We start from the raw sequence: 27,324 nt of genomic DNA, 5'->3' as shown, positions 1-27,324 counted from the left end.
TCACTCAGTCACCTTTAAAGATTAAGACCCAGGGGCTTCCCTAGTGGCGCAGTGGTTGAGAATCTGCCTGCCGATGCAGGGGACATGGGTTCGTGCCCCGGTCCGGGAAGATCCCACATGCTGCAGAGCGGCTGGGCCCGTGAGCCATGGCCACTGAGCCTGCGCGTCCAGAGCCTGTGCTCCGCAACGGGAGAGGCCACAACAGTGAGAGGCTCGCGTACCGCAAAAAAAAAAAAAAAAAAAAAAGATTAAGACCCAGGCACAAAACAGTATGTGTGCAAGTGAGAGAGAGGAGGAGACACTATAAAGGGATATCATGGGAGAGATTTTCATGGAGATAGAATGGTTCTGTATCTTGATTGCAGTGGTGGTTACACAATTCTGCATGTGATGCAACGATGTAGTATTACATGTACACATATTGTATGAGGGTTAAATTCCTGGTTTTGATGTTCTAATAATTACCTAAGAAGTAACCATTAGGGAGAAACTGAGTGAAGGGTAACATGCCTTCTCTACTATCTTTATGAATATTTTGAATCTATAATTAGTTCAAAAACAGATCATGTCACTATCCTACTGAAAACCTCCTATGGACTCCCAGAGCAGTTAACATAAAATCCGAATTTCTCATCATGACCTACGAAGACTTGTGCTCCAGCCCCCTGTGCCCTGTATCTCACTGCCTTCCACTTTCTTCCTTCAACCACATTGTTTTCACTTGCTCTCTTCACTAGACTAAGCTCTTTTCAGCCCAGGGGGTTTGGCACATGCTAGTTACTTTATCAGGAATGCTGTTCCCCACCTTTGAACCTGGTGAGACTATTCCATCCTGCAGGCGACTGCATGATGTCAGCTTCTGTTTACAATGCTGTCCATCCTGAAGTTTGTACCTTAATGTCCATTGTACCTCTTTTACCAAAGAGAACACTGAGAAGTGATATTAGCAGGAAATGACAGACCAATATCCCTTATGAATATATCAATAGATAAAAAAATCTTCAACAAAATATTAGAAAACCAAATCCAACATCATTTAAAAATTTATAAAGGATTATATGCCACAACCAAGTGGATTTATCCCAGGAATGCAAGAGTGGTTCAATATAAGAATATCAAGTAGGGACTTCCCTGGTGGCGCAGTGGTTAAGAATCTGCCTGCCAATGCAGGGGACATGGGTTCAAGCCCTGGTCTGGGAAGATCCCACATGCTGTGGAGCAACTAAGTCTTCACTGCGGTCCGTGGGCTTCTCATTGCGGCGGCTTCTCTTGTTGCGGAGCACAGGCTCTAGACACGTGGGCTTCAGTAGTTGTGGCTCGTGGGCTCTAGAGTGCAGGCTCAGTAGTTGTGTCGCATGGGCTTAGTTGCTCCATGGCAGGTGGGATCTTCCTGGACCAGGGATCAAACCCGTGTCCCCTGCACTGGCAGGTGGATTCTTAACCACTGCGCCACCAAGGAAGTCCCTGTATTCGTTTTCTAGTGCTGCTGTAACAGAGTACCACACACTGAACAACAGAAATTTATTATCTCCAGTTCTGGAAGCTAGAAGTCTGAAATAAAGGTGTCAGCAGCACCATGCTCTCTAACGGCTCTAGGGGAGAATGCTTCCTTGCCTTGTCTAGCTTCTGGTGTTTGCTGGCAGTCCCTGGTGTTCCTTGGTTTGTAGATGTACTGCTCCAGTCACCTGGCCATTTTCTATGTGTCTTCACATCATCTTCCCTTTGTGAGTATCTGTCTCTGTGTCCATTTTCCCCTTTTTCTGAGGACACCAGGCATATTGGATTCAGGCCCAGTTTAATGACCTCATTTTAGCTTAATTACCTCTATAAAGACTAATTACAAGTGAGGTCACATTCTGAGGTGCTGCATGTTAGCACTTCCACATATCTTTCAGGGGAGACATGACTTAACCCACTGGCAAGGGCGGCACCCAATCCTGCTCTGACGGCCTCCCACTGGACTCTGTTCCTGGCTTCAATCTCAGTCATAACTACACACAGATGTCTGATGCCCTCGGTCATTTTCTCATCTGCGTTGTACATTCTGTCCCTTCATTACCAATGGTCACCAGGTCAAAAGCCTGGTATGTCCATAAGAGGGGTGAATAAGCATTAGGCCAGGCCTTATTGTAATTTTACTTCCATTCCTGCTAAACCTCAGCATCCATCTAAAATCCATTCCCCCTTGGAACGTTTGGCCACCTGCTAGACCCTGATCTTCCTGCAGGCACCCCTCATGGCCACTGTGTTCCCTCTCCTGTCCTTGTGATGCCCACCAGCCTCACTCATTTGCCCGAGCAAGATAACTGGTCCTCGGACCCCACCCTCTCCTTTCTCTCCTTGCATTTTTGTTGCCACCATGACCAGAAGATTCCACTTCCTAAATCTAACCCACAATTCCATACTCATCCATACACCAGATGCCACGTTTTGGATGCTTACAACCTGAAAGCGCCCCCAGCACACCATAATTGTGTGTCTAGTTCTGCCTATTCATAACCTCCACTCAGGGGTCTCTGCAACATCAGACTCAACATGACTAAAACCTAATTTGCACCATTTGGCTCCTTTAAAATTTTTTATTCTTAAAAATAGATAACAAAGAAGGGTTTCGTAACTATAGGCAGGCCTATTGCCTAACAGACAAATTCTTACAAGGCCATATGATTCAACACTTGACAACATCATGTCTAACTGCCCTCAGGCCAAAGCTGAAGTGGAAGTGATGTGATTTCAAGAGTGTGACAGCAGTTGACAAGTCACGGTTGGTCTCTAATTCTCAGGAACTTCACCTTGCTCCTGCCTCCCCTCTGGCTCTCAAAGCAGCCACACCCAGGTACATATGTTTGACCAGGAGATGGCACAGCCTGATGACCAGTGACTCAGAGACACCAGGGACTGCCCTCATCAAGCCTTCATCAGCCCATCACCTGAACCTGCCATCTGCAAGCGAGCACCAATTAAGTGTAAGGGAAGCTGGGTGTCCAGGAAGAGAAAAAGGGATTGCTGAGTACCTAGCCAGTTTCTACAGGATCAATCAGTCTGGCCACGAGATACCTGTTATATTATTTCTCTCACACCCTCAGCACGCTCATCCTTTTTATGTGACAACCCCACAGCCCATTCAATCACTGCCTCCATCAATGTTAGAATTTCTGTTCCTAACCTAACCTCAGACCTGGAGACTACAAACATATAGTTGTGGTTCAGAGACACAGTGGAAGGGACCTATTCAAACTGCTGAAGAAATAACTGAAGAAATCATAGCTTTCTAAACAAACCAATAGTGCTTCTGAAACAAGAGTATGAAATAAACTACTTCACCTCATAAATGAGAAACTTAATGTAAAATTAACCTGCAGAAAACAAAATTCTTCTTTAAGGATTTTCTATTTAATGATGATGAAAAGTGATCCCAGGTGAAAGATCTGCGATGATAGAAGAAATGAGGATCCCAGGAGAGGTGCATCTGTGGATTTAAAAAGTGCTCATTATCTGTGTAAAACATGAATAATACTCCATTATGAAGTTAGAATGATAGTATTACCATGTATAGCCTCAATAACATGTATATATATTTAAATTGAAAACCAATATTTTATTTTTTAATAATATGTATATATTCAGATGGGACAAATTGGTTAATGTTCTAAGTCTCTTAATATGGTGGAGGAGGAAGGTAAAGTGTTTGAAACTCCTTGTTCTATTTTGTTAAATAAGTGTTTGTAATGTTTAGATTAAACAATACTAAGAATCAGGGTATACACTTCCAAACTAGAAGAAAGAAAATTTGGATTGTAAACAAGTAATCAATGGAAACTTTATAAAAAATGACCACCTAAAGAACAGTGAGGCCAAGAAATCTACAAAATAAAAGAATATATTTAAAGCCAAATACATCAACTGTTACATTAAGTGAATATGAGAGAAATGTTCAAATTAGCAGTCAGTGATCTTTAGTGGCCCAAAGTACCCTGTATGAGGGATTTAATTTTCAGTGAATTTAAATTTTCATTCAAAGTATGACTAACTCCATGGCATCCTCAGCCACCACCAGTGGAAAAGAAGCCAGAGGTTGGGTAAGGATGTCCTATGTTTGGCTGGAGAGGGGCCAAGATCTTATGTTGAAGGTCATCAGGGTCACAACCAAGGTACGTTAAGGCCTAAAGCCAGCTGAGATGTCATTGGGAAACTGTAGTACATGTGCTTTTATTCAGAAAATCCCTAGGTCAGCAGCATTCTCTGGTGAGGGAGATGGGGGTGGGGAAAGGATAGTACAAAGGAGGAAAATTGTGATAGTAATTACAAAAATAGCTGCCCTTTATTAAACATGTTCATATATCAAGCATACATATGCGTACAGACTGTGTCCTTTAATCTACAGCCTGGAGAGGTGATCTGCCCAGTTTACAGAGATGGAAATCAAGACCTAGAGATCCCTGAGATCTCAGATCCCTGAGATCCCACAGCTTCCCAGTGGTCCCCTACTGGCCTGCAGGGTGCAGTGACCCACCACCTGCTGGCTATTGGTCACCCACCTGGACAGGAACTTTAGGAGAGGCCTCTCTTCAGCATGCATAGATTTTGCTCATTCTCCAGCAGGTGGATCAGTTCTGGTTTTGGAATAGGATACTCTGCTCATGGAAAAACAGGACAGCAGTGTTTGAGTAAAGGCACAAATGAACCTCTCTTATTCAGTATGATATTCAAAGGTGGGATCTTGGAATGAGGCTGCTCCCACACCTACAAAGAAAATGCTGACCTGTGAGTGACCAGGAAACCAAGAGCACAAACACCATCCTTGGACCAAAGGTCTGTAGAGGGTAGTGATGGCTGTCTACCTAACACCCATTCCCCCTGATCTCCATCCCACAGTATCAAATTCAAGGGTACCCTTCCCTTTATACACAGCCATGAGACCCCAGGAAGGTGACACCCTCATCTTGGAAGCTATTTTCAGTGTTCCAACCTCCCTGGGCATCAGAAGCACTTGGGAATGCCCGGTTTTGACCATGAGCCAAATGGAATGAAATCTCTGGAGAAGAAGACTGGACAAGATGCCTTAAAAGCTCTCCAAGTCACTCTGATTCACTCTGTTATAAAGCAGAAACTAACACACCATGGTGAAGCAATCATACTCCAATAAAGATGTTAAAAAAATTTAAAAATTAAAATAAAAAATAAATAAAGCTGTTAAAAAAAAAAGGCTCCCCAAGTGATTCAGGTACCCAGGGAGGACTGAAAAGTATAAGTCAACTGATGCCTGACTGTCTGACCTCTTTCTGTTTCATTTGGGAAATGTTGAGTGTTCTGCTATTCTGGAGCTATGATTTGTGATGGTGCAAAGTGAGGCAAAGGTAGAAACCAGAAGACATCTGCATCAACAGTCTCAGGACAGAAATTAATCCTTGTACTATGAATCTCACAAAACAGGATGTTGAGTGAAAGACTCCGAACATAAAGCAGTGTACACTGTATGATTCCATTCATATAATGTTCAGGAACGGGCCAATCCAATCTCTGGGTGTGGAGGTCAGCAGAGTGGTGTCTTTGGTGGGGAACTGACTGAGAGACTGGGGAAAACCTGCTTTGGGGCAAAAAACGCTCCACAACTTGATCCAGGTGGAAGTCATATGAGTGGGTACACAGAAAAATGTACAATTGAGCTAGACACTGAAGACTGTACATTTTACTGAGTATCAGTTATACCTCAAATAAACAAGCATATTCAAATAATAACTCATGCTAAAAACTGTCATAGTTGTCTTTGGGCAGCAGCTTCCTGGAGGGGAGAGAACTGGGTTCAGAATGAGCAAAGGATACTGTGAGAATTAGTGGAGTAGCAAGTCATGTCAGGAACAGGGCCTGCCATGGGGTGTGAGTGACCAGGGAGCATTAGCTGTGTCCACTATTATAAACTGCTTTTTTTAAAAACAGTGGAGCCATTATTTTGTTTACTTAAATTGATTTCTTCAGAAGGGGAATCTTGTATCGCTTGTAAATGGTAAAACTAGATTCCCTTTTCACAAATAGGTTATCATCAAAATATAACAATGAAAACAGAATAATGTTATAAGTTCCAGCAAGCTTATGTAGGCTGCCCTGCAGTATGAGTCAGGGGCTGCTCCTTGTGCTGAAAAGGAAAATTAGCCAAAGTTAGGGGAGACATCAATGATTTCTCACTAAACTAAGACCCTCCTGACAAGAATCAGAAGGCAGGAAAGAGAGGGGGAAAAGGAACGGCTTTCTCAGGTATCCATCCATGCCAGCTGATATTGTCTGCACACCCTCGAACATCATCTTCTGTACCAGCACAGGACTGTGGCCCAGGCCTTAGGAAGCACGGGATGTCATGCAGGCATCTGGGAAAAAAATAAGCGTTTAAACCGAGATTGTGTAGTTTCACTGTTGCTGGGTGGCCTGCCTGACCCCTGGACGTTTTGGAAAATGGTCTTTCATCTCTAGCCCCTGTGCACTGGGTTATGGGGACCCCTAATCCAACAAAGCTTGACCATTCAGTTTCACTCCAGTGAGAATCTGGAATAAGGGCCTCAGACTAAGGCCAGCCTGTATTAGGTATTGGAGTGAAGGTGGGCTTCGTTGAGTTCTTGATTTTACTTCCTGTGTTTTGGCCCTTCATGGTGCTTGGCTGGACACAGGGAGACCAGGAAAGAGGAGGTGGGACAGGAACACAGCAGGAGTTATGGGTGGGAGAGAGGGTGGACTCCAGGGGCCTTGTCTACCAGTCAGGCCTGGAGTGAGAGGGTAAAATGAAGAAAGAGGCTGTGGGTTCCCCACACAGGAGGGAGGTGATCCTTACCCAGTAAGACCAGAAGACTGCAGGTCTCCAACATTACCTCCTGATACAGGGTCTTCTGTGCCAGATCCAATTGCCCCCACTCCTCCCAAGTGAAGGTCATGGCCAAGTACCTGAAGGTCATCGACACCTGGAAAGTCAAATGGAGACAGCCACCTTGACTTTGGGACTGCTATATGAGATTAGAGTCTGTTGCTTGGTCACTGCTAAAGATACAGAGAGACTCAAGGCCTTAATCACCAAGCACATCTAGTGAGCCAAGCTCTTTGCTGTGTTCAGTGTGGAGGCTGATGCTGCCTTTGACATAACGCAGTTGTGCCAGAGAGAAATGCCATCAATGGGGGGAAGAAGCCATTGGAGAATGACACAAAGTTAGGACAAGTCCATAGGACTATAAGGTGCAGACAGTAAGTGCCCTTTGCCAAGGGCTTCATATGGCCTGTTAAAGTGTCTAAAGTCCCAGGTCTGGACCCAGATTCCTAGGTTTCAGTCCATCCTTTAGAAACAAAAATTTACCAGGTACATGACCTTGGGGAAAGCACTTCATTTTTTTAACCCTCTTAACAAAAATTATTTTAAATTAATTTTTATTGGAGTATAGTTGCTTTACAATGTTGTGTTAGTTTCTACTATACAGCAAAATGAATCAGCTATACATATATATATATATATCCCTTCCTTTTTGGATTTCCTTCCCATTTAGGTCACCACAGTGCATTAAGTAGAGTTGCCTGTGCTCTACAGTAGGTTCTCATTAGTTATCTATTTTATACATAGTATCAATAGTGTATACGTGTCAATCCCAATTTCCCAACTCCTCCCACCTTCCCTCCCCCCTTGGTATCCATACATTTGTTCTTTATGTCTGTGTCTCTATTTCTGCCTTGCAAATAAGATCATCTATACCATTTTTCTAAATTCCACATATATGCATTAATATATATTTGTTTTCCTCTTTCTGACTTACTTCACTCTGTATGACACTCTCTAGGTCCATCCACATCTCTACAAATGACCCAATTTTGTTCCTTTTTATGGCTGAGTAATATTCCATTGTATATATGTACCACATATTCTGTATCCATTCCTCTGTTGATGGACATTTAGGTTGCTTCCATGTCCTGGATATTGTAAATAGTGCTGCTATGAACACTGGGGTGCAAGTGTCTTTTTGAATTATGGTTTTCTCTGGGTATATGCCCAGCAGTGGCATTGCTTGGTCATATGGTAGTTCTATTTTTAGTTTTTTAAGGAAACTCCAAATTGTTTTTCATAGTGGCTGTATCAATTTACATTCCCACCAACAGTGCATGAGGGTTCCCTTTTCTCCACACCCTCTCCAGCATTTCCTGTTTGTAGATTTTTTGATGATGGCCATTCTGATTGGTATGAGGTGATACCTCAGGGCAGTTTTGATTTGCGACTCTCTAATAATTAGTGATGTTGAGCATCTTTTCATGTGTTTGTTGGCCGTCTGTATGTCTTCTTTGGAGAAATGTCTATTTAGGTCTTCCACCCATTTTTTGATTGGGTTGTTTGTTTTTTCGATACTGAGCTGCATGAGCTGCTTGTATATTCTGGAGATTAATCCTTTGTCAGTTGCTTCATTTGCAAATATTTTCTCCCATTCTGAGGGCTGTCTTTTCCTCTTGTTTATGGTTTCCTTTGCTGTGTAAAAGTTTTAAGTTTAATTAGGCCCCAATTGTTTATTTTTGTTTTTATTTTCATTAGTCTAGGAGGTGGGTCAAAAAAGATCTTGCTGCAATTTATGTCAAAGAGTGTTCTGCCTATGTTTTCCTCTAAGAGTTTTATAGTGTCTGGCCTTACATTTAGGTCTTTAATCCATCTTGAGTTTATTTTTGTGTATGGTGTTAGGAAGTGTTCTAATTTCATTCTTTTACGTGTAGCTGTCCAGTTTTCCCAGCACCATTTATTGAAGAGGCTGTCTTTTCTCCATTGTATATTTTTGCCTCCTTTGTCATAGATTAGGTGATCATAGGTGCATGGTTTTGTCTCTGGGCTTTCTATCCTGTTCCATTGATCTATATTTCTGTTTTCATGCCAGTATCATACTGTCTTGATTACTGTAGTTTTGTAGTATAGTCTGAAGTCAGGGAACCTGATTCCTCCAGCTCCATTTTCCTTTCTCAAGATTGCTTTGGCTATCTGGGGTCTTTTGTGTTTCCATACAAATTGTAAAAATTTTTGTTGTAGTTCTATGAAAAATGCCATTGGTAATTTAATAGGGATTGCATTGAATCTGTAGATTGCTTTGGGTAGTATAGTCATTTTCACAATATTGATTCTTCCAATCCAGGGACATGGTATATCTCTCCATCTGTTTGTGTCATCTTTGATTTCTTTCATCAGTATCTTATAGTTTTCTGTGTACAGGTCTTTTGCCTCCTTAGGTAGGTTTATTCCTAGGTATTTTATTCTTTTTGTTGCAATGGTAAATAGGATTGTTTCCTTAATTTCTCTTTCTGATCTCTCGTTGTTAGTGTATGGGAATGCAAGAGATTTCTGTGTATTAATTTTGTATCCTATGACTTTACTAAATTCATTGATTAGCTTTAGTAGTTTTCTTGTGGCATCTTTAGAATTTTCTATGTATAATGTCATGTCATCTGCAAACAGTGACAGTTTTACTTCTTCTTTTCCAATTTGGACTCTTTTATTTCTTTTTCTTCTCTGATTGCCATGGCAAGGACTTCCAAAACTATGTTGAATAATAGTGGTGAGAGTGGACACCCTTGTCTTGTTCCTGATCTTAGAGGAAATGCTTTCAGTTTTTCACTATTGAGAATAATGTTTCCTGTGGGTTTGTCATACATGGCCTTTATTATGTTAAGGTAGGTTCCCTCTATGCCCACTTTCTGGAGAGTTTTTTTTTTTAACATAAATGGGTGTTGAACTTTGTCAAAAGCTTTTTCTGCATCTATTGAGATGATCATATGGTTTTTCTCCTTCAATTTGTTAATATGGTGTATCACATTGATTGATTTGCATGTACTGAAGAATCCTTACATCCCTGGGATAAATCCCATTTGATCATGGTGTATGATCCTTTTAATATGCTGTTGGATTTGGTTTGCTAGTATTTTGTGTCTATGTTCATCAGTGATATTGGCCTGTAATTTTCTTTTTTTGTGATATCTTTGCCTGGTTTTGGTATCAGGGTGATGATGGCCCCGTAAAATGAGTTTGGGAGTATTCCACCCTCAAGCACTTCATTTCTTTGAGCCTCAACTTCCCCATAGATATAGTAATAGTTACCACATCACTAGGTTGTTCTGAGAATTAAAGAAAAAATGTTGCAAAAGCAAACACTGGAGTGAACGGCTTATGTAAGGACTGAGTGTGTGTGTGTGTGTGTGTGTGTGTGTGTGTGTGTGTGTGTGTAGGAGTTTGGAAGTTTCTTTCTTCTTTTTTTGTAATTACTAGTAATTATATTTCTTAGAATATAATTACTAGTAATTATATCAGATTTACAGAAAAAGTCAGTAGATAATAGAGAATTCCCATATTTACCACTTCCCTCCCCAGTTTCCCCTATTATTAACATCTTACATTAGTATGGTATATTTGTTACAATTAATGAACCAGTATTGATATATTATTATTAACTAAAGTCCCTAGTTCATTCTGACTACCTTAGTATTTATCTAATGTCATTTTTCTATTCTAGAACCCCATCCAAGATACCACACTGCATTAGTTATACCTCCTCAGGCTCTTCGTGGCTGTGACGGTTTCTCAGACTTTGCTTGTTTTTGATGATCTTGACAGTTTTGGTCAGGTATATTGTAGCATGCCCCTCTACTGGAACTTAACTGGTTTTTTTTCATGATTGTGGGACTTTTCTAATGGGCCTATCGTTGTGGGGGAGGAAGATCACAGATGCAGAATGCCATTTTTACTACATCATAGGAAGGGTACATACTATCAACATGATTTATGGCTGCCTATTGATGTTCACTTTGATTACTTGGCTGAAGTAGTGTTCATCAGGGTTCCCCACTGTCCATACTGTACTCTTAGAAAGTAAGTCACTATGCACTGCCCATACTTAAGGAGTGGGCAGTTATACTCCCTCTCCCTTAGTGTGGAGTATCTACTAACTTTTTTAGAATTCTTCAGCACAGGAGATTTGTCTTTTATTCCCCATTTATTAACTTATTCAATAATCTATTTGTATCAATATGTATTCATATACTGTTGTACTTTGAGGTATAATTATATATATATATATATATATATATATATACACACACACAGATACACACACACATATATATATATACTATTACTCAAATTTTTCCACCTTTGGCTAATGGGAGCTCTTTCAGTTGGTTCCCTGTGTCTCTTTGACATACTCCCATAATTGTGTGTTTTTTTGGAGGACTTCCTTACTTTCTGGCATTACTAGATTGACCCAGTCTTAGACTCAGCCACTTCTCCAAGCAGCCTTGATTCATTTTATTAGAGAATTGTATTAGAATCAAGATCTGAGCACTAGGTCTGCTCACTGTTACTTGGGATGTCATTTCTTTTAGGCCCTCTCAGCTACAAAACAAAGAAATATGTATACACACTAATCTGTATCTGTATAGACCATCTGTATCTATATAAAATTAAACATGAGTTCTTACTGATGTCTCCACTCTAATCCACTACCACATGGATCATTCTAGTCTCCTTTCTTTACTTATCTGTAAATTCCTGCTCCAACAGTGAGACACCTGGCTCCTACCACCCACCATCAATTTACTTAATAGTTCAATTCCAGGGTACATATATAGCACTATCAGAATTGTTAACCTGTACTCCCGCAGGGACAACTTTATCAACTAAGGTGCATATTTGCAGTTCAATTTGCCTTTAGTCTTATAGATCCCATTCATTCCCAAAGTTACTTAGGTCAGCACCTTTTCCCCATTCCCTTGGTGAGGTTGTTTCATACATTCATGAATCTAATGTTTCATACATTAGATTCTCTGGGTGCAGTATGCTTTATTTTCTGGGATCTCTCAATCTCCTAAATTGTTATTTTAATTTGCACACATTAAGGTTCACTTTTTGTATTGTACAGTTCTATGGGTTTTGACAAATATATAACAGTATCAGAGAATAATTTCACAGCCATAAAAATCCCCTGTGTTTTATATATTCATCCCTCCAACCTTCTCTCTAACCCCTAGCAACCATTAATCTTACTGTATCTATAGTTTTACCTTTACCGAATGTTATATAATTAGAATCATACAGTTGCCTTTCCAGACTAGCTTCTTTCACTTAGCAATTTGCATATAAGAATATACATTAAAAAGAATTTAATGAGTCCCCACATACAGATCACTGTTTCAACATTTATCCTCATTTTTGCTACTCTTGTTTCATCTGTCCCCTCTTTTTTTTCCTGGTTGGAGCAGTTTAAGGAAAATCCTATAATTACTTCAGTATACATCTCCCACAGATAAGAACATTTAAAAAATATAACCATGCCAATATCATACCTAAAAAATGTAAAAAGATTCCTAATACTCAGTTTGTACTTAAAATTTCCTGATTATGTCAAAGATGGCATTTTATTGTTGGTTTGTTCAGTTCATCATCCAAACAAGACCAATCTCTCTCTCTCTCCCTCTCTCTTTCAATCTCATAAAGAAGAAAAATCTTTTGTCACCACAAATGAGATGTTGGGCAATGGAATAAATTCTTACATCAGGCTCATTTTGGTGCTGGTTACAAATATAAACATCAAGAGATTTTTTTCAGAGAGCCCAAGAGAGAGTAGATATTAATTAGAATGAAATTTCAGCAAAGTAAGCTGAATTTTGTTTTGTTTTGTCCTGGTGTTGCAGTATTTCTGCATCATATCCACTTAGCATGAGCAAAAGCAAGAAGAACTACAATCCTGCAGCCTGTGGAACAAAAACCACATTCACAGAAAGACAGACAAGATGAAAAGGCAGAGGGCTATGTACCAGATGAAGGAACAAGATAAAACCCCAGAAAAGCAACTAGATGAAGTGGAGATAGGCAACCTTCCAGAAAAAGAATTCAGAACAATGATAGTGAAGATGATCCAGGACCTCGGAAAAAGAATGGAGGCAAAGATCGAGAAGATGCAAGAAATGTTTAACAAAGACCTAGAAGAATTAAAGAACAAACAGAGATGAAAAGTACAAAAACTGAAATAAAAAATACACTAGAAGGAATCAATAGCAGAATAACTGAGGCAGAAGAACAGATAAGTGACCTGGAAGACAAAATGTGGAATTCACTGCTGTGGGACAGAGTAAAGAAAAAAGAGTGAAAAGAAATGAAGACAGCCTAAGAGACCTCTGGGACAACATTAAATGCAACAACATTTGCATTATAGGGGTCCCAGAAGGAAAAGAGAGAGAGAGAGGACCCGAGAAAATATTTGAAGAGATTATAGTCAAGAACTTCCCTAACATAGGAAAGGAAATAGCCACCCAAGTCCAGAAAGTGCAGAGAGTCCCATACAGGATAAACCCAAGGAGAAACATGCCGAGACACATAGTAATCAAATTGGCAAAAATTAAAGACAAAGAAAAATTATTGAAAGCAGAAAGGGAAAAATGACAAATAACATACAAGGGAACTCCCACAAGGTTAATAGCTGATTTCTCAGAAGAAACTCTACAAGCCAGAAGGGAGTGGCATGACATATTTAAAGTGATGAAAGGGAAGAACTACAACCAAGATTACTCTACCCAGCAAGGATCTCATTCAGATTCAATGGAGAAATCAAAAGCTTTACAGACAAGCAAAAGCTAAGAGAATTCAGCATCACCGAAACAGCTCTACAACAAATGCTAAAGGAACTTCTCTAAGTGGGAAACACAAGAGAAGAAAAGGACCTACAAAAAAAACCCCAAAACAATTAAGAAAATGGTAATAGGAACATACATATTGATAATTACCTTAAACGTGAATGAATTAAATGCTCCAACCAAAAGACACAGGCTCGCTGAATGGATACAAAAACAAGACCCATGTATATGCTGTCTACAAGAGACCCCCTTCAGACCTAGGGACACATACAGACTGAAAGTGAGGGGATGGAAAAAGATATTCCATGAAAATGGACATCAAAAGACAGCTGGAGTAGCAATACTCATATCAGATAAAATAGACTTTAAAATAAAGAATGTTACAAGGGACAAGGAAGGACACTACATAATGATCAAGGGATCAATCCAAGAAGAAGATATTACAATTATAAATATATATGCACCCAACATAGGAGCACCTCAATACATAAGGCAACTGCTAACAGCTATAAAAGAGGAAATCGACAGGAGACTTTAACACCTCACTTACACCAATGGACAGATCATCCAAACAGAAAATTAATAAGGAAACACAAGCTTTAAATGACATTTATAGGACATTCCATCCAAAAACAGCAGATTACACTTTCTTCTCAAGTGCACATGGAACATTCTCCAGGATAGATCACATCTTGGGTCACAAATCAAGCCTCAGTAAATTTAAGAAAATTGAAATCATATCAAGCATCTTTTCTGACCACAACGCTATGAGATTAGAAATCAATTACAGGGAAAAAAATGTAAAAAACACAAACACATGGAGGCTAAACAATACGTTACTAAATAACCAAGAGATCACTGAAGAAATCAAAGAGGAAATCAAAAAATACCTAGAGACAAATGACAATGAAAACACAAGATCCAAAACCTATGGTATGCAGCAAAAGCAGTTCTAAGAGGCAAGTTTATAGCAAAACAATCCTACCTCAAGAAACAGCAAACATCTCACATAAACAACCTAAACTTACACTTAAAGGAACTAAAGAAAGAAGAACAAACAAAACCCAAAGTTAGTAGAAGGAAATAAATCATAAAGATCAGAGTAAGAATAAATGAAATAGAAACAAAGAAGACAATATCCACTTAGCACTGCCACCTGTGCAGAAAATAATCTATGCAAATAGTTGGTCTACAGAAGTCATGCTCAAAGTGTGAAGCAGAGACTACTGAAGCAGAGACTCTGGCAATGGAGCCCAGCAATCTCTGTGTTAACAAGCCCTCCAGGTGATTCTTTGCTTAAAAAATAAGTTTCTGGTGTACAGCATTATAATTCAGTATCTGTACAAACTGCAAAGTGATCACCACCACAAGTCTACCATCCATTACCATACAGTTGACCCCCTTTATTTTTGCCCATTCCCCATCCCCATTCCCCTCTGCTAATGACTAATATGATCGCTGCATCTATGAGTTTTATTTCACTTGTTTGTTTGTTTTTAGAGTCCACATATGAGTGATAAGGGGTTAATATAAAAAATATGTAAAGAACTCATACAAGTCAACAACAAAAAACCAAACAATCCAATTTTAAAAATAGGCAGAGGATCTGAATATTTTTCTTAAAAAGACATAGAGATGGCCAATGCACGCACATGAAAAGATGTTCAATGTCACTAATTATGGAAAATGCAAATCAAAACCACAATGAAAAAGGTATATGTAGGGCAAACAAAATGAAAAAAAAACCCCACAATGAGACATCACCTCACACTGTTAAAATGGTTATTATTGAAAAGATAGGAAATAACAAATGTTGGAGAGGGTGTGGAGAAAAGGGAACACTAGTACACTGTTGGGACTGTAAATTGGTGCAGCCACCATGGAAAACAGTATGGAGATTCCTCTTAAAAATAGAGCTACCATATGACCCAGCTATTCCACTCCTGGGTACTTATCCAAAAAACACAAAAATACTAATTTGAAAAGATATATTCACCTATATGTTCACTGCAGCACTATGTACAATAGCCAAGATACAGAAACAACCTAAATGTCAATCGATGGATAAATGGGTAAAGAATATGTATATATACACAATGGAATACTACTCAGCCATAAAAAAGTACTCAGCCATAAAAAAGAATGGAATCCTGTCATTTGCAACATGAATTTTAAAACATCACTGAATTCCATTGTATGTATGTACCACAGTTTTGTTCTGTTTGTTTTATTTTGTGTGTGTGTGTTATTGCTGTTGTTGTTTTAGTCCAGTCATATATAGAATGACATCTTACTTGCTTTTGGTTTTGGGGAATTTATGAATAAAGCTGGATTCATGTGCAAGTTTTTGTGTGGACATAAGTTTTCAACTCAATAGAGTAAATACATAGCAGCATGACTGCTGGATCATATGACAAGACTATCTTTAACTTTTTAAGAAATTGCCAAACTGTCTTGCAAAGTGGCTGCATTAGTCGGCTCGGGCTACCATAACAAAATACCACAGACTGGGTGGCTTAAACAACAAAAATTTATTTTCTCACACCCCTGGGGGCTAGAATTCCAAGATCAAGATGTCAGAAAATTCAGTTTCTATAAGAGCTCTCTCCCTGGCTTGCAGATGGCTGCCTTCTTGTTCTGTGCTCACATGGCCTCCCTCTGTGTGTGCACATAGAGAGGGAGGGAGACAGATCTGGTATCTCTTTCTCTTTTAATATAGACACCAGTCCTATTAGATTAGTGCCCTACCCTTCTGTACTCATTTAACTTTAATTAGCTCCTTAAAGACCCTGTCTCCCAATTCAGTCACACTGGGGGTTAGGGCTTTAATACATGATTTGCTGGGGGAGGGGATCCATAACAATAGCTATACCATTTTGCATTCCCAGTAGCAATGAACGAGAGTTCCTGTTGCACTACATACTTGCCAGAATTAGGTATTATCAGGTTTTTAAAAATTTATTCAGTCTAATAGATGTGTGTGGGTATATCATTAATTTCTTAATTTACAATTCCCTAATGACATCTGATGTACATCTTTTTATATGCTTGTTTGCCCTATCTATATCTTCTTTGGTAAGGTATTTGTTCAGATCTTTTGCCCACTTTTCAACTGGGTTGTTTGTTTTCTTACTGTTGAGTTTAAGTGTTCTTTACCTCACATATTATGAAGCTCTGTTGTTAGGAACATCCACGTTAAGGGTTGTTATATCTTAGAGAACTGACTTCTTTATCATTATGTAATACCTCCCTGAAAAACTCCCTTGTCTTGAAGTCTGATATTAATATAGCTACTCCTACTTTCTTTTGATTAGTGATAATGTGGTGTAGCTTTCTCTATCCCTTAACTTTTACCCTGTCAGTGTCTTTATATTTAAAGTGGGTTTCTTGTAGATAATATACAGTTGGTTCTTTTTTAAAAAAATCCACTCTGAAGTTTCCATCTCTACAGTTAGTATATTTAGGTCATTCACATTTAAAGTAATTATTGATATAGTTGGATTAATAACATGTTTATAACTGTTTTCTACTTATTCTTTTCTTAATATTTCCCTCTTTTCCTGCCTTCTCTGCTTTTAATTAAACATTTTATATCATTATTACAGCTCCTGAGCTGTAAATACCTTTACCTCTCTTCCCCAAGACCTGTTCATGCCCCCATTTAGGCTGGGACTCCCAGATTCCTCTCCTGCAGAGAGTATCTGCTGAGCTTCAGACCATTAACTAACCACATTTCAACATCTCTACCTTGGACTCCCTAGCCCCTCTTTTATGAGGGGCCCTTTCTGAAAACTTTCTACCCTCACTTGAAAGCTGTTTCCATGGATGGGGTCACCACCTCCAGGGCATCCTTAACAGGGCCACTGGTGTCACCCAGATGCACCCCTTTCTCTCATTGCCACATGCAATGATTCATCTCCAAGGTCCTGTTGGTCATCCCTCAAATGCCAGTTCAGGGTACCCCCCACCCCATGTCTCAATATTCAGCTGTCACTTCATTATCACTGTTAACATTGTGGATTTTGGGAGAGACCCTGAAGGATTGAGAATTTTCAATGTGGCCCTTGTATGTGTGGGTACCTCCATGTACCTTCTTGCATGTGACCTTAGCCCTGACTGCTCATACCTACCCCTCTGGGTAAAATGCAAAATGCCCAACAATGACGGCTAATCCGCAAGAACATTCCCTACCTCTCCTAGAACCACCTTTGACCAATGATTCCCAAACTGGCTGAATGCAGGCTGACTCTTCCTGTAAGACCTGTAAAGTCCCTGCCCTACTGCCCTGGTCAGATTGCTACTTCCAGGCCTTCCCAGCGGGCATTTCAAAGCAAAGGCTTCTGCTACCTGGTTCAAGCTATTCTCTCCCCACCATGTGTCCCATTGTGCTCACATTCAATCATCAAATATGGGCTAGTCTCTAGGTTGTGCCGAGATGTGCACCCTGGCTCCCTGTTCTGAGCCCCATCAGTGCATTATGATGGAGGGAGTTTTGTTCTCTCCAAGCCAAGGGGTTCCTGTCTCATCACACTCAATCCATGAAAACTGTGTGATGGCAGCATGTGGCCTATACACCAGGCATTGGGGCACCCCATCACATGCCTGTCTCACAAGTCTCCAAACAGTATTTGTGTCACCATACTTGCTGTGGTGTGTCAGTACCTCCATCCTGTCCCACAGATCATTTGTGTGTTTTGCATGTCAGTTGAATGTGTCTCATGTCTGTCACACATCTTTTCTCTATGGATGTGGTATATGTGTCTGGGTCCTGGTTGTGTTGAAGAGTGTTAACATCCCAACACTTGTCACACAGTGTCCCAAGGGTTTGTGGGAAGATTCCAAGGTTGTATTTAGGTATATCACAAACCCATCACACACAATCCCCAAATATATGCATATGACTCTAGATTGTGCTGCAGTATCATTACACACCTGGTACATTTAGTACCTGAAATATTTGTGTTTCTAGACTGTGCTTCAGTGTGCTAGCAAAACATACTGTCACACCACATTTCCAGGTGTGTCACCATCACACATCTGTCATATTTGTGTATCTCCAAGTGTTACCATTACATGCCTGTCTGCCAGGAGCAGACCCACCCCAATTATCCATCTCTTCAATATTTAGTTTACAGGAAAGATGGGAGAAGGGTAAGTACACTAAATCAGAAAGGTGCAAGAAACCAAATCTAGAATGAGATCTATTCTAATGCACAAGTGACCCAGCAACTTCAACAAATAAGTAAGAATAAAAGGAGGTAACTGGCAGCTATTGGTTAGCAGACTTATGAAACATACCTATTAAAAGTCATATGGATACATTTCGGATGCTAATCACAATGAATCACCTTAAAAAACATATTTTGGAAACAATTGAGAAAACTGAGTACTGATAACATATCTGATAAGATTTTAAAGTATTTTTATTTTGTGTGATAAAGCCCTTACATTTTGGAAACACATCATGAAGAGGTTATGAACTAAATGACATGATGTGTATGATTATAAATAACTCAGTAATAAGCATGGGGATAGATGAATCAAGAATGGCCATGCAATGATAAATAATGGAAGACTGGCAAATCGTTCATGAAGCGTCATAACAGTCCTGTCCAGTTTATATATATATATATATATATATATATATGTATATATATATATATATATATATATATATATATATAGTACCTATTGCAAAAAGATTATATCCTTGTAGTAATAATTTTATCTTAATAAGAATGGATTGGGCTTCCCTGGTGGCACAGTGGTTGAGAGTCTGCCTGCTGATGCAGGGGACACGGGTTCGTGTCCCGGTCTGGGAAGATCCCACATGCCGCAGAGCGGCTGGGCCCGTGAGCCATGGCCACTGAGCCTGCGCATCCAGAGCCTGTGCTCTGCAATGGGAGAGGCCACAACAGTGAGGCCACAACCCGCGTACAGCAAAAAAAAAAGAGAATGGATTAAAAAGAGCAGAAGGAAATATTTTGGTTTCAGGAGTGTAAGTATATATCAAAAACATCAAACTGTACACTCTATGTGCAGTTTAACTGAATCATACCCAATAAAGCTGTTAAAAAACCAAAGGTACTAAATACTCAAAACTTGTCCTTCCTAGTCATTTTACTGTTACCTGTGTTCTTGGGTTTATTTATGGTAACTCTAGCAGTATGGTGGAAAAAAATATAATGACGAGCTACTGTGCCTCTCTTCTCATTCCATGTTCAGTGACATCATGTTGGAATCTTGAAATTGGCCACTGTGGGGACCTGCCAGGTGTAAAGGTGAGATGGCTTCTACAACAGAAACTTGCAGTGACATATCTGGCAAGGGACCTGAACAGACTAGCAAGTGCAAGACAGCTCCTGAAAGCTTGCCACAAACTTGGAACTTATGAAGAATCTCCTCACTGTGGATGTTCATTTATAAAAGGTTCAACATCAGGCGGATGTCTTCCTCACAAAGGTTCTCCTCCAGTGTCATTATATTGAACAAGGAGATTGCATATTCCCTGTATGTGTATGGTGACTCCTCTCTGTGAATTTCCTGCTGCCCAATGAGGTCAAACTATCAGCTGAAGGCTTTCCTACATTCACTGTACTCACAAGGTCTCGCTGTAGTGTGGACTTTTCTGGTACTGAACGAGTTTAGACCTTTAGATGAAGATTTTCTTAATTCACTGTACTCATAAAGCCTATCTGATTGAATACTTGGTGCTGAATCAGAGAAGACCTTTGACTGAAGGCTTTCCCACATTCACAGCACTTGTAAAACCTTTCTCCACCGTGGATTTTCTCATGCTGAACAAGGACAGACCTTAGGCCTAAAGTTTTCTCTTCAGACAAGCTTTCAGTGATAAATCAGACCAGATCTTGAACTGAAAGCTTCTCCACATTTGCTCTATTTCATGTGGCCTTTTTCTAATGTGCAATCTCCAGTGCTGTATAAGGTGGGTGCTGTGGCTAAAGAATTCCCCAATTTCTTTACATTCATAAGGCCTTCCTCTAATGTGAACTATCCAATATTTAATGAGGCTGAAGATTTCCTAGAGACTCTCCCATACTCATTGCATTCAGAAGGTCTTTCTCCAGTGTGAAATCTCTGGTGTTCAATAAGCCTGGAGCTTTGGCTAAAGGATTTCCCATATTCATTGTATTAATAAGACCTTTCTCCAGTGAATTCACTGGTGAGAACAGGTCTGTATTTGCAAGCTGAAGACTTTCCCACATTTGTGGAAAGCATAAGTCCTTTTTCCATTGTGGACTCTCTGGTGCTAAACAGGTGTGTGTTTGTGGTTGAAGGCTTTCCTACATTTGTCACACTTCTAGTCATTTTTCCTACTGTGAAGAGCTACCCCACACTCAGTGCTGCTGTGTGGCTTCTTCTGTTGCAAGTGGTCTGGTGCTACAAGAGGCCCAAACTGACCAGGAAGTACTTCCCAACTTTGTTACAGGGGAAGGAATTCCTTGGCACATGGAATGTGTAGCTCTTCACAAACGAGGCCCTGCCACATCCCTTCTGAAAGTTTTTCTCTACAGTGCTGCTTCTGGTGAAGGTTTACACTGAAAGAATTGTTTCCCACATGATCCATAAGTGTATGGTTTTTGTCTAGGATGTGTGCCCCTTTCCTCAGCCAAGTGCAAAATGTCTTTCAAGACAGAGACACATGTCTCACAGGGGTGGACTTTCTGGGGAAAGGGACCTGCTTTGGGAGTCCTGACCTGTGACATTCCTTCTACAGAAACACTCTGCTCAGAAGGTGCCTCCTCATCTTCCACTCCATGCCAATAACCTGAAATCAAAGAAATACAGGTGAAGTGCAGTTGGCTCTGGTGGGAAGGGGCAACCCCAATCACAAATGTGCATCTGATACACTAATGAATGAGTGTACGTGAGTCCATAGGATTATTGTCAGGAGGAGGGAATTGGAGTCAGGTTGAGAAGTAGCTCCTGTGCAGTAATGGTCCTCTAACGGTCACAGCATGGGGGAAATGAAGGATACAGCAAAGTACCAAGTGAAGGAGAAAGGATGGGGTGCAGCACAAAGAGGAGAGCCAGGTCTACAACTCACTCTGAATGGTTTTCAGCACTCGCCTGCTGATGACACAGGAGTGCTGTGCAGAAGGATGTATATGGGCCCAAGAAAACACAATTGCATCAGAGTAGCTCTTGTTCAAAGACTACTTAAAGATATGTGCACATCTCACGACATAATACGTGTGTTGTAATGGTGGAGAACACTGAGATGGAGCAGTGGAGAAGAATGGGTGAGATGTGGAATCCACTGTGAGAACTGAGGATTCACCCTGGGCTGAGAGTCAGTGTAGAAATGACAAGCTGGCAAAGTGTCAAGAATGAAGAAGGAAAGGTAGAAATGAGGTGTGGCCACTGGCACCAAAATAGTAATGGAAACAGAATGGAGTTATGGTATGAAGTGAACACAGCCCTGATGTCACATCCTCTTACCTGCTACTCAATAGGGCCAGGGACCCTCTGAGCCCATTTTGTGGAGCTGGAATCATGCCCACCCTGAGAAGCACCCATAGCTCTTCCCCACCCTGAGAAGCACCCATAGCTCTTCCCCTATCCCCAGGTGAACATAGTACCTGGATGACGCAAGTTCTAAGGAGAAGACTGGACAGGTGAGTGGCCAGCACTGGCCAGAGCAACTCATAGGAAAGAAAACTCAATATTACCAAAAAACCCTCAGAGGAGGATCTTGCAAGAATAGCTCGTGGGGGACTTCCTTGGTGGAGCAGTGGTTAAGACTCCATGCTCCCACTGCAGGGGGCCCGGGTTCGATCCCTGGTCAGGGAACTAGATCCCACATACATGCCGCAACTACGAGTTTGCATGCTACAACTAAGGAGCCAGAGAGCCGCAACTAAGAAGCCCGCAGACCACAACTAAAGAGCTCACCTACTGCAACAAGACCCAGTGCAACCAAATAAATAAATTAAATAAATATTTTTAAAAAAAGAATAGCCCATGGGCCACAAAAGTAGCGACCATGTCAGTGACTGCGATTACTAGCATAGGCAGCTTTAAGGATACATCAGGTAGGGGAAGGGAGTAGACCCTAGGGCAGAGGCGTCACCTGGCCAGAGAAAGAGAAAGCAAGGTGAGGTCCCAAAGGCTAACTTCAAGACTCCTGACTCCTTCCCTGCAAGGCTTTGGGGCAGCAGGTTTTGGGGCTAAGTGGGAAAAGGACAGGACAGTATAAACAACTCAGCCCTAGCAACCAGAGCACCTACCCGGGGAACTGGGGAAGAAAGCAGTGCCCGTGGTGCTGATGTGAGAAAGACTAATCTGTTCCTGGGGAAAAGGAAAAGGTATTGGGGCAGGTATGAGGGTCTTACCTACAGAGGCCATAAGTGCAAAGTTCTCCAGCATCACATCGCAGTATAGGAGTTTCTGAGCCTCATCAAGGAGAGCCCATTCCTCCCAGGAGAAGTAAACTGTCACGTCCTCAAAGGTTATACTGCCCTGCCATGATGAGGAGAGAGGAAACCATGAACAGCCTCTCTCTCAAGGACCCCAATCCATACCCCCACATATCCAGCCCACATTCACACTTCTCCCCAGCTCCACAACTCAGATGAGGTATCGGACCCTGGTGCCATTTGTGCCTACTCTCTCCTCATGGCCCCGTTAATTACTGTGTCTGGCCCTTGGCAACATTAGGCAGGTGGGCACATGGATGCCATTAAGATCTGGACCTGCCATGCAGGAATTCTCCCAGATGCTGCCTCCCAAGCACCACTTGGGCCCAAACTTGGGTCCACCTTCTCAGTCCCCAGTACCAGGATCCTGGTGATATCAATTCATACTTCTTCTCCACACGCACATCGTTCTTTAAACTGTGCCTCTCCCGTATCTCCAGACCCCACAGCCACCACCAACACCTCCCTGCCCCACGCATGTGGGGAGACCATAAATCTCTCCCTGGCTTCCCATGTGTTACTTCCCTCATGGCATCAAGATAATGCAAATGCAAACAGGATTCAGTACTACTCCAGACCCTCAATGGCTCCTGCTGCCAGGGCAGCCTTGAATCCTGCTATGAAAGCCTCACTTCCTGGTTTATTGCTTGTGTCACCCCCAGCCATTCAGAACCATATGCAGACTTCAGATCCCACTGGTCGTATCCACTTCTGTATTGCACTTGCTGTCCCCTTATTAGTCACAACCCTCCTTTCTCAACCTAACATTCATTCAGAGACCAATCTCAGGGCTCCCCTTCCCCAGCTTAGTGACTCTATCAGACAACCACATTTTCCCCTGAGCTAATCCACCAGCATGACTGAAACACTCCAGTGTCACCAAAAATCCTGGTAAGTCCATAGATATGTGAATAGGAATCAGCCTCAGCCTCATGTTTCCTCTATTATACCTAGGCCTCTGCATCCGTCTCAGTGTCTACTCTACCCTTGGAAGTCTTGACCACCTGCCAGACCATCCTCTTCTCAAATCCCCTTTCATGGCCGGTTCTCTCCCTCAACTGTGCTTGTGACGCATACCACCCCTAACCAGGTGCTCTAACAAGAGACCCAGTCCTGGGGCGCCACCTTCCCTTTCCTGGACTGCTAATAGCATTACCCCCATAACCTGAATATTCCTCCTCCAAAGTGTGATCCACAGCTCCACCTTCTCTTTTTTAAATTAATTTTTGGCTGTGTTGGGTCTTCGTTGCTGTGTGAAGGCTTTTTCGAGTTGCAGTGAGCTGGGGCTACTCTTCGATGCAGTGCGCAGGCTTCTCATTGTGGTGGCTTCTCTTTGTTGCAGAGCAACGGCTCTAGAGCGCAGGCTCAGTAGTTGTGGTGCATGGGCTTAGGTACTCCGCAGCATGTGGGATCTTCCCGGACCAGGGCTCAAACCCGTGTCCCCTGCATTGGCAGGTGGATTCTTTTTTTTTTTTTAACATCTTTATTGGAGTATAATTGCTTTACAATGGTCTGTTAGTTTCTGCTGTATAACGAAGTGAATCAGTTATACATATATATATATCCCCATATCCCCTCCCTCTTGCGTCTCCCTCCCACCCTCCCTATCCCACCCCTCTAGGTGGTCACAAAGCACCGAGCTGATCTCCCTGCACTATGTGGCTGCTTCCCACTAGCTATCTATTTTACATTTGGTAGTATATGTAAGTCCATGCCACTCTCTAACTTTGTCCCAGCTTACCCTTCCCCCTCCTGGAGTTTCAGACATTTATGTCCAGCTGCCAACTTGATGCCTTCACGCAGTATTCTCTGAAACATCTCAGATTCTTAACATGGCTAAAAAAAACCCAAACCCCAAACAGTCCCATTGAAAATTATTGCCAACCTTCCTTTCTTCCTTCCAAAACCTCAGGGTAATCCTTGACTCCTACCTTTTTCTCTCTCACCCTCAACATTAGAAAATCCAGTCAGCCATACACAAAAACAGATCCAGAATCCAAACACTTTTCCCACTTCCACGGCCACCACACTGTCCAGTCACCACCAATACTCACCTGGACTATTGCAGTAGCCTCATCCCTAGTCTTCCTGCTTCCTCCCTCACTCCCTCAAATCTCTTCTCCACTCTGCAGCCAGAGAGAGCCTGCTAAGACCTGAGTCACATAACCTCCTTGTTCTCATCCCATTGCTCCCATCTCTCCAGGAAAACATCCAACTTCTCAGGCTACCATTCCAGGCCTGACTCTTCCTCTCCTGACTGCCACAAAGGAAGGAGAAACACTGAACACTCCCAGCTCAGCCTCACCTTCAAGCACTTGGACATGCTGCTACCTGTGCCTGGGATAAACTACCACACCTCATTCCCATGGTTGCCAGACATAGGAATTATTTCATATAAACTTTGGCCTAGGGTTTGGCATTTCTCAAGAGTCCCCAGGCCAAAGGGCTAGGAGAGTGGCAGTCTGAGTTCTAGAGCATCACAATCCCAGAGAATATGTGTGTGTGAGGAGGTTGGGACTGGTGAGAGCCCACTCACCTGTGTAGGGTCCTTAAGCACTTGTGTGGCCATGGAACCTGTGGGAAGAGGGAAGCTGTGAGAAGCAAGCCACCATGGAAGGGCTCCATGGGCTCAGGCCTCCCTTGTACCCTTGCCTAGCCCTGGAACCAAGTGACCTTGGGCTTACTGTACCCTGGTTTTCAGTAATGCCTCTTACCAGCTGTGTGACTTTGGCGAAGGACTCAAACTTCCTGTGACTCACTGTCCTCATCACCCCTTTTCCAGTTTGGGGGAAACTTTAAAAACCCTAACTCAGACCATGGGCCTCCTTTGTTCACAAGCCTCCATGGTTCTAAGCACCATAAGAACCTAGGTACACCTCCTCCACCTGCCATTCCAGTCGTGACTCCCCTTCACACTCTGTTCTGTACAGACACAACACGAAGCCCAGGTTTCCCCAACAGTCCTGGACCAGTAGCCCCTCCAAGCCTTTGCACATGCTGATCCCTCTGCTTGTAACACTCCCACACCTCATCACACTGACTTTCAGAAACGAGGACATCACCCACAAGGGCCCCCCTCTCACACCCCTGCAGGTGCTGGATGCTCGCGCCTAGGCTTCAGTGATCTGAACAGGCTCCCAATATTTGGGGCTTCAGGATTCAAAAGCAGGGGTGGTTAGGGCGAAGGCCTGAAGGTCTCAGCACCAACTTGTGTCAGGTCCATCAGTGAGGCTTCTGAGAACTGAACCTGTGGGCGGACAGTGACGGGAGTGACGGGTGACCAGGGTCGGGACTCCAACACCACCACTTCCAGCCCAGCCCAGACATGCGGTCCCCCTCCGAGCCTCAGATTCACCTCTTTGCAGTGAGAACAACACTTTCTCTCGACCTTTCAGCCTCCTGTTGCCTCCAACCAGACCCAGCGATCGGGAGCTACTGATCAGGTAAACCAGACCGAAGCCAGCCAAAATGACCGCCACAAAGTGAGACCGGAAGTCCCGCCCCTATCTTTCGCGCCAAGCACGGATTGCCCCTCTCCTGCGCCTTCATTGGATCAGCGCTGAGGCTGCTCTGCGCAGAGCCCTCTGGGTAATATAATCATAGCTCCTAACGCGGCAAAGGGCGCATGCCTCATCCCCTGCAAGCCACGGAAAAGGCGCTTTGCTTTCTCTCAACAGGAAGGCACCCGGATTTCTGGGCAGTGTTGTCAGCAATCGAGCCAACACCAAAGTGTTGATACATATTATTTCATAGTCCATCAAGCTCAGCATGCTCCTAGAGGCTAAACATATTATTTACAATGCTCCAAAGGCTACAAATCCAAATGGGATTACCATTCCATGGTGTCACTGAGACCCAAAGTGCTTCCACACCTAGCTGTTATCTAGGATGTTATCTCCAAATGTGATTCTTTTTCGTTCTTGAAAATACTGAGGGCTTCCCTGGTGGCGCAGTGGTTGAGAGTCCGCCTGCTGATGCAGGGGACACGGATTCGTGCCCCGGTCAGGGAAGATCCCACATGCCGTGGAGCGGCTGGGCCCGTGAGCCATGACCGCTGAGCCTGCGCGTCCGGAGCCTGTGCTCCGCAACAGGAGAGGCCACAACAGTGACGGGCCCGCATACCGCAAAAAAAAAAAAAAAAAAAAAAAAAAAAAATACTGAGCATTCCCTTCCAGCTTAGAATGCCCACTCTCACCATTTCTATTCAACATAGTACTGGAAGTTCTAGCCAGAGCAATTAGGCAAGAAAAATAAAAGGCATACA

The 27,324-nt window shown here is 42.2% G+C and overlaps 1 protein-coding gene across 1 annotated transcript; it reads right to left on the bottom strand.

Annotated features, from left to right (window-relative positions):
• Positions 1-1,508: 1,508 nt before the first annotated feature.
• On the bottom strand, positions 1,509-25,629 carry LOC131745361 (zinc finger protein 211-like). Its single transcript, XM_067019669.1, has 6 exons — positions 25,597-25,629; positions 22,977-23,103; positions 21,339-21,409; positions 6,821-6,947; positions 4,539-4,634; positions 1,509-3,469 (listed from the first exon to the last, which is right to left on the bottom strand). Exons 1-5 carry the CDS (start codon positions 25,627-25,629, stop codon positions 4,552-4,554), a joined length of 441 nt encoding a protein of 146 aa, XP_066875770.1. The 3' UTR covers positions 1,509-3,469; positions 4,539-4,551.
• Positions 25,630-27,324: the final 1,695 nt, after the last annotated feature.

Source organism: Kogia breviceps, chromosome 18 (assembly GCF_026419965.1).
Source record: "Kogia breviceps isolate mKogBre1 chromosome 18, mKogBre1 haplotype 1, whole genome shotgun sequence".
Classification (NCBI taxonomy): domain Eukaryota; kingdom Metazoa; phylum Chordata; class Mammalia; order Artiodactyla; family Physeteridae; genus Kogia; species Kogia breviceps.
Note: the sequence above shows the minus strand (reverse complement) of the source record. Positions and strands in the feature narration are given on the sequence as shown.

What these genes read in the sequence shown, in the direction of transcription:
- LOC131745361 (XM_067019669.1), bottom strand. Translation starts at nt 25,629, where the DNA reads ATGGCCACACAAGTGCTTAAGGACCCTACACAG. An exon ending in TGCTTAAGGACCCTACACAG is followed by an intron (nt 23,104 to 25,596) that starts GTGAGTGGGCTC and finishes TCATCATGGCAG; the next exon opens with GGCAGTATAACCTTTGAGGA. An exon ending in CAGTCTTCTGGTCTTACTGG is followed by an intron (nt 4,635 to 6,820) that starts GTAAGGATCACC and finishes TTCCATGAGCAG; the next exon opens with AGTATCCTATTCCAAAACCA.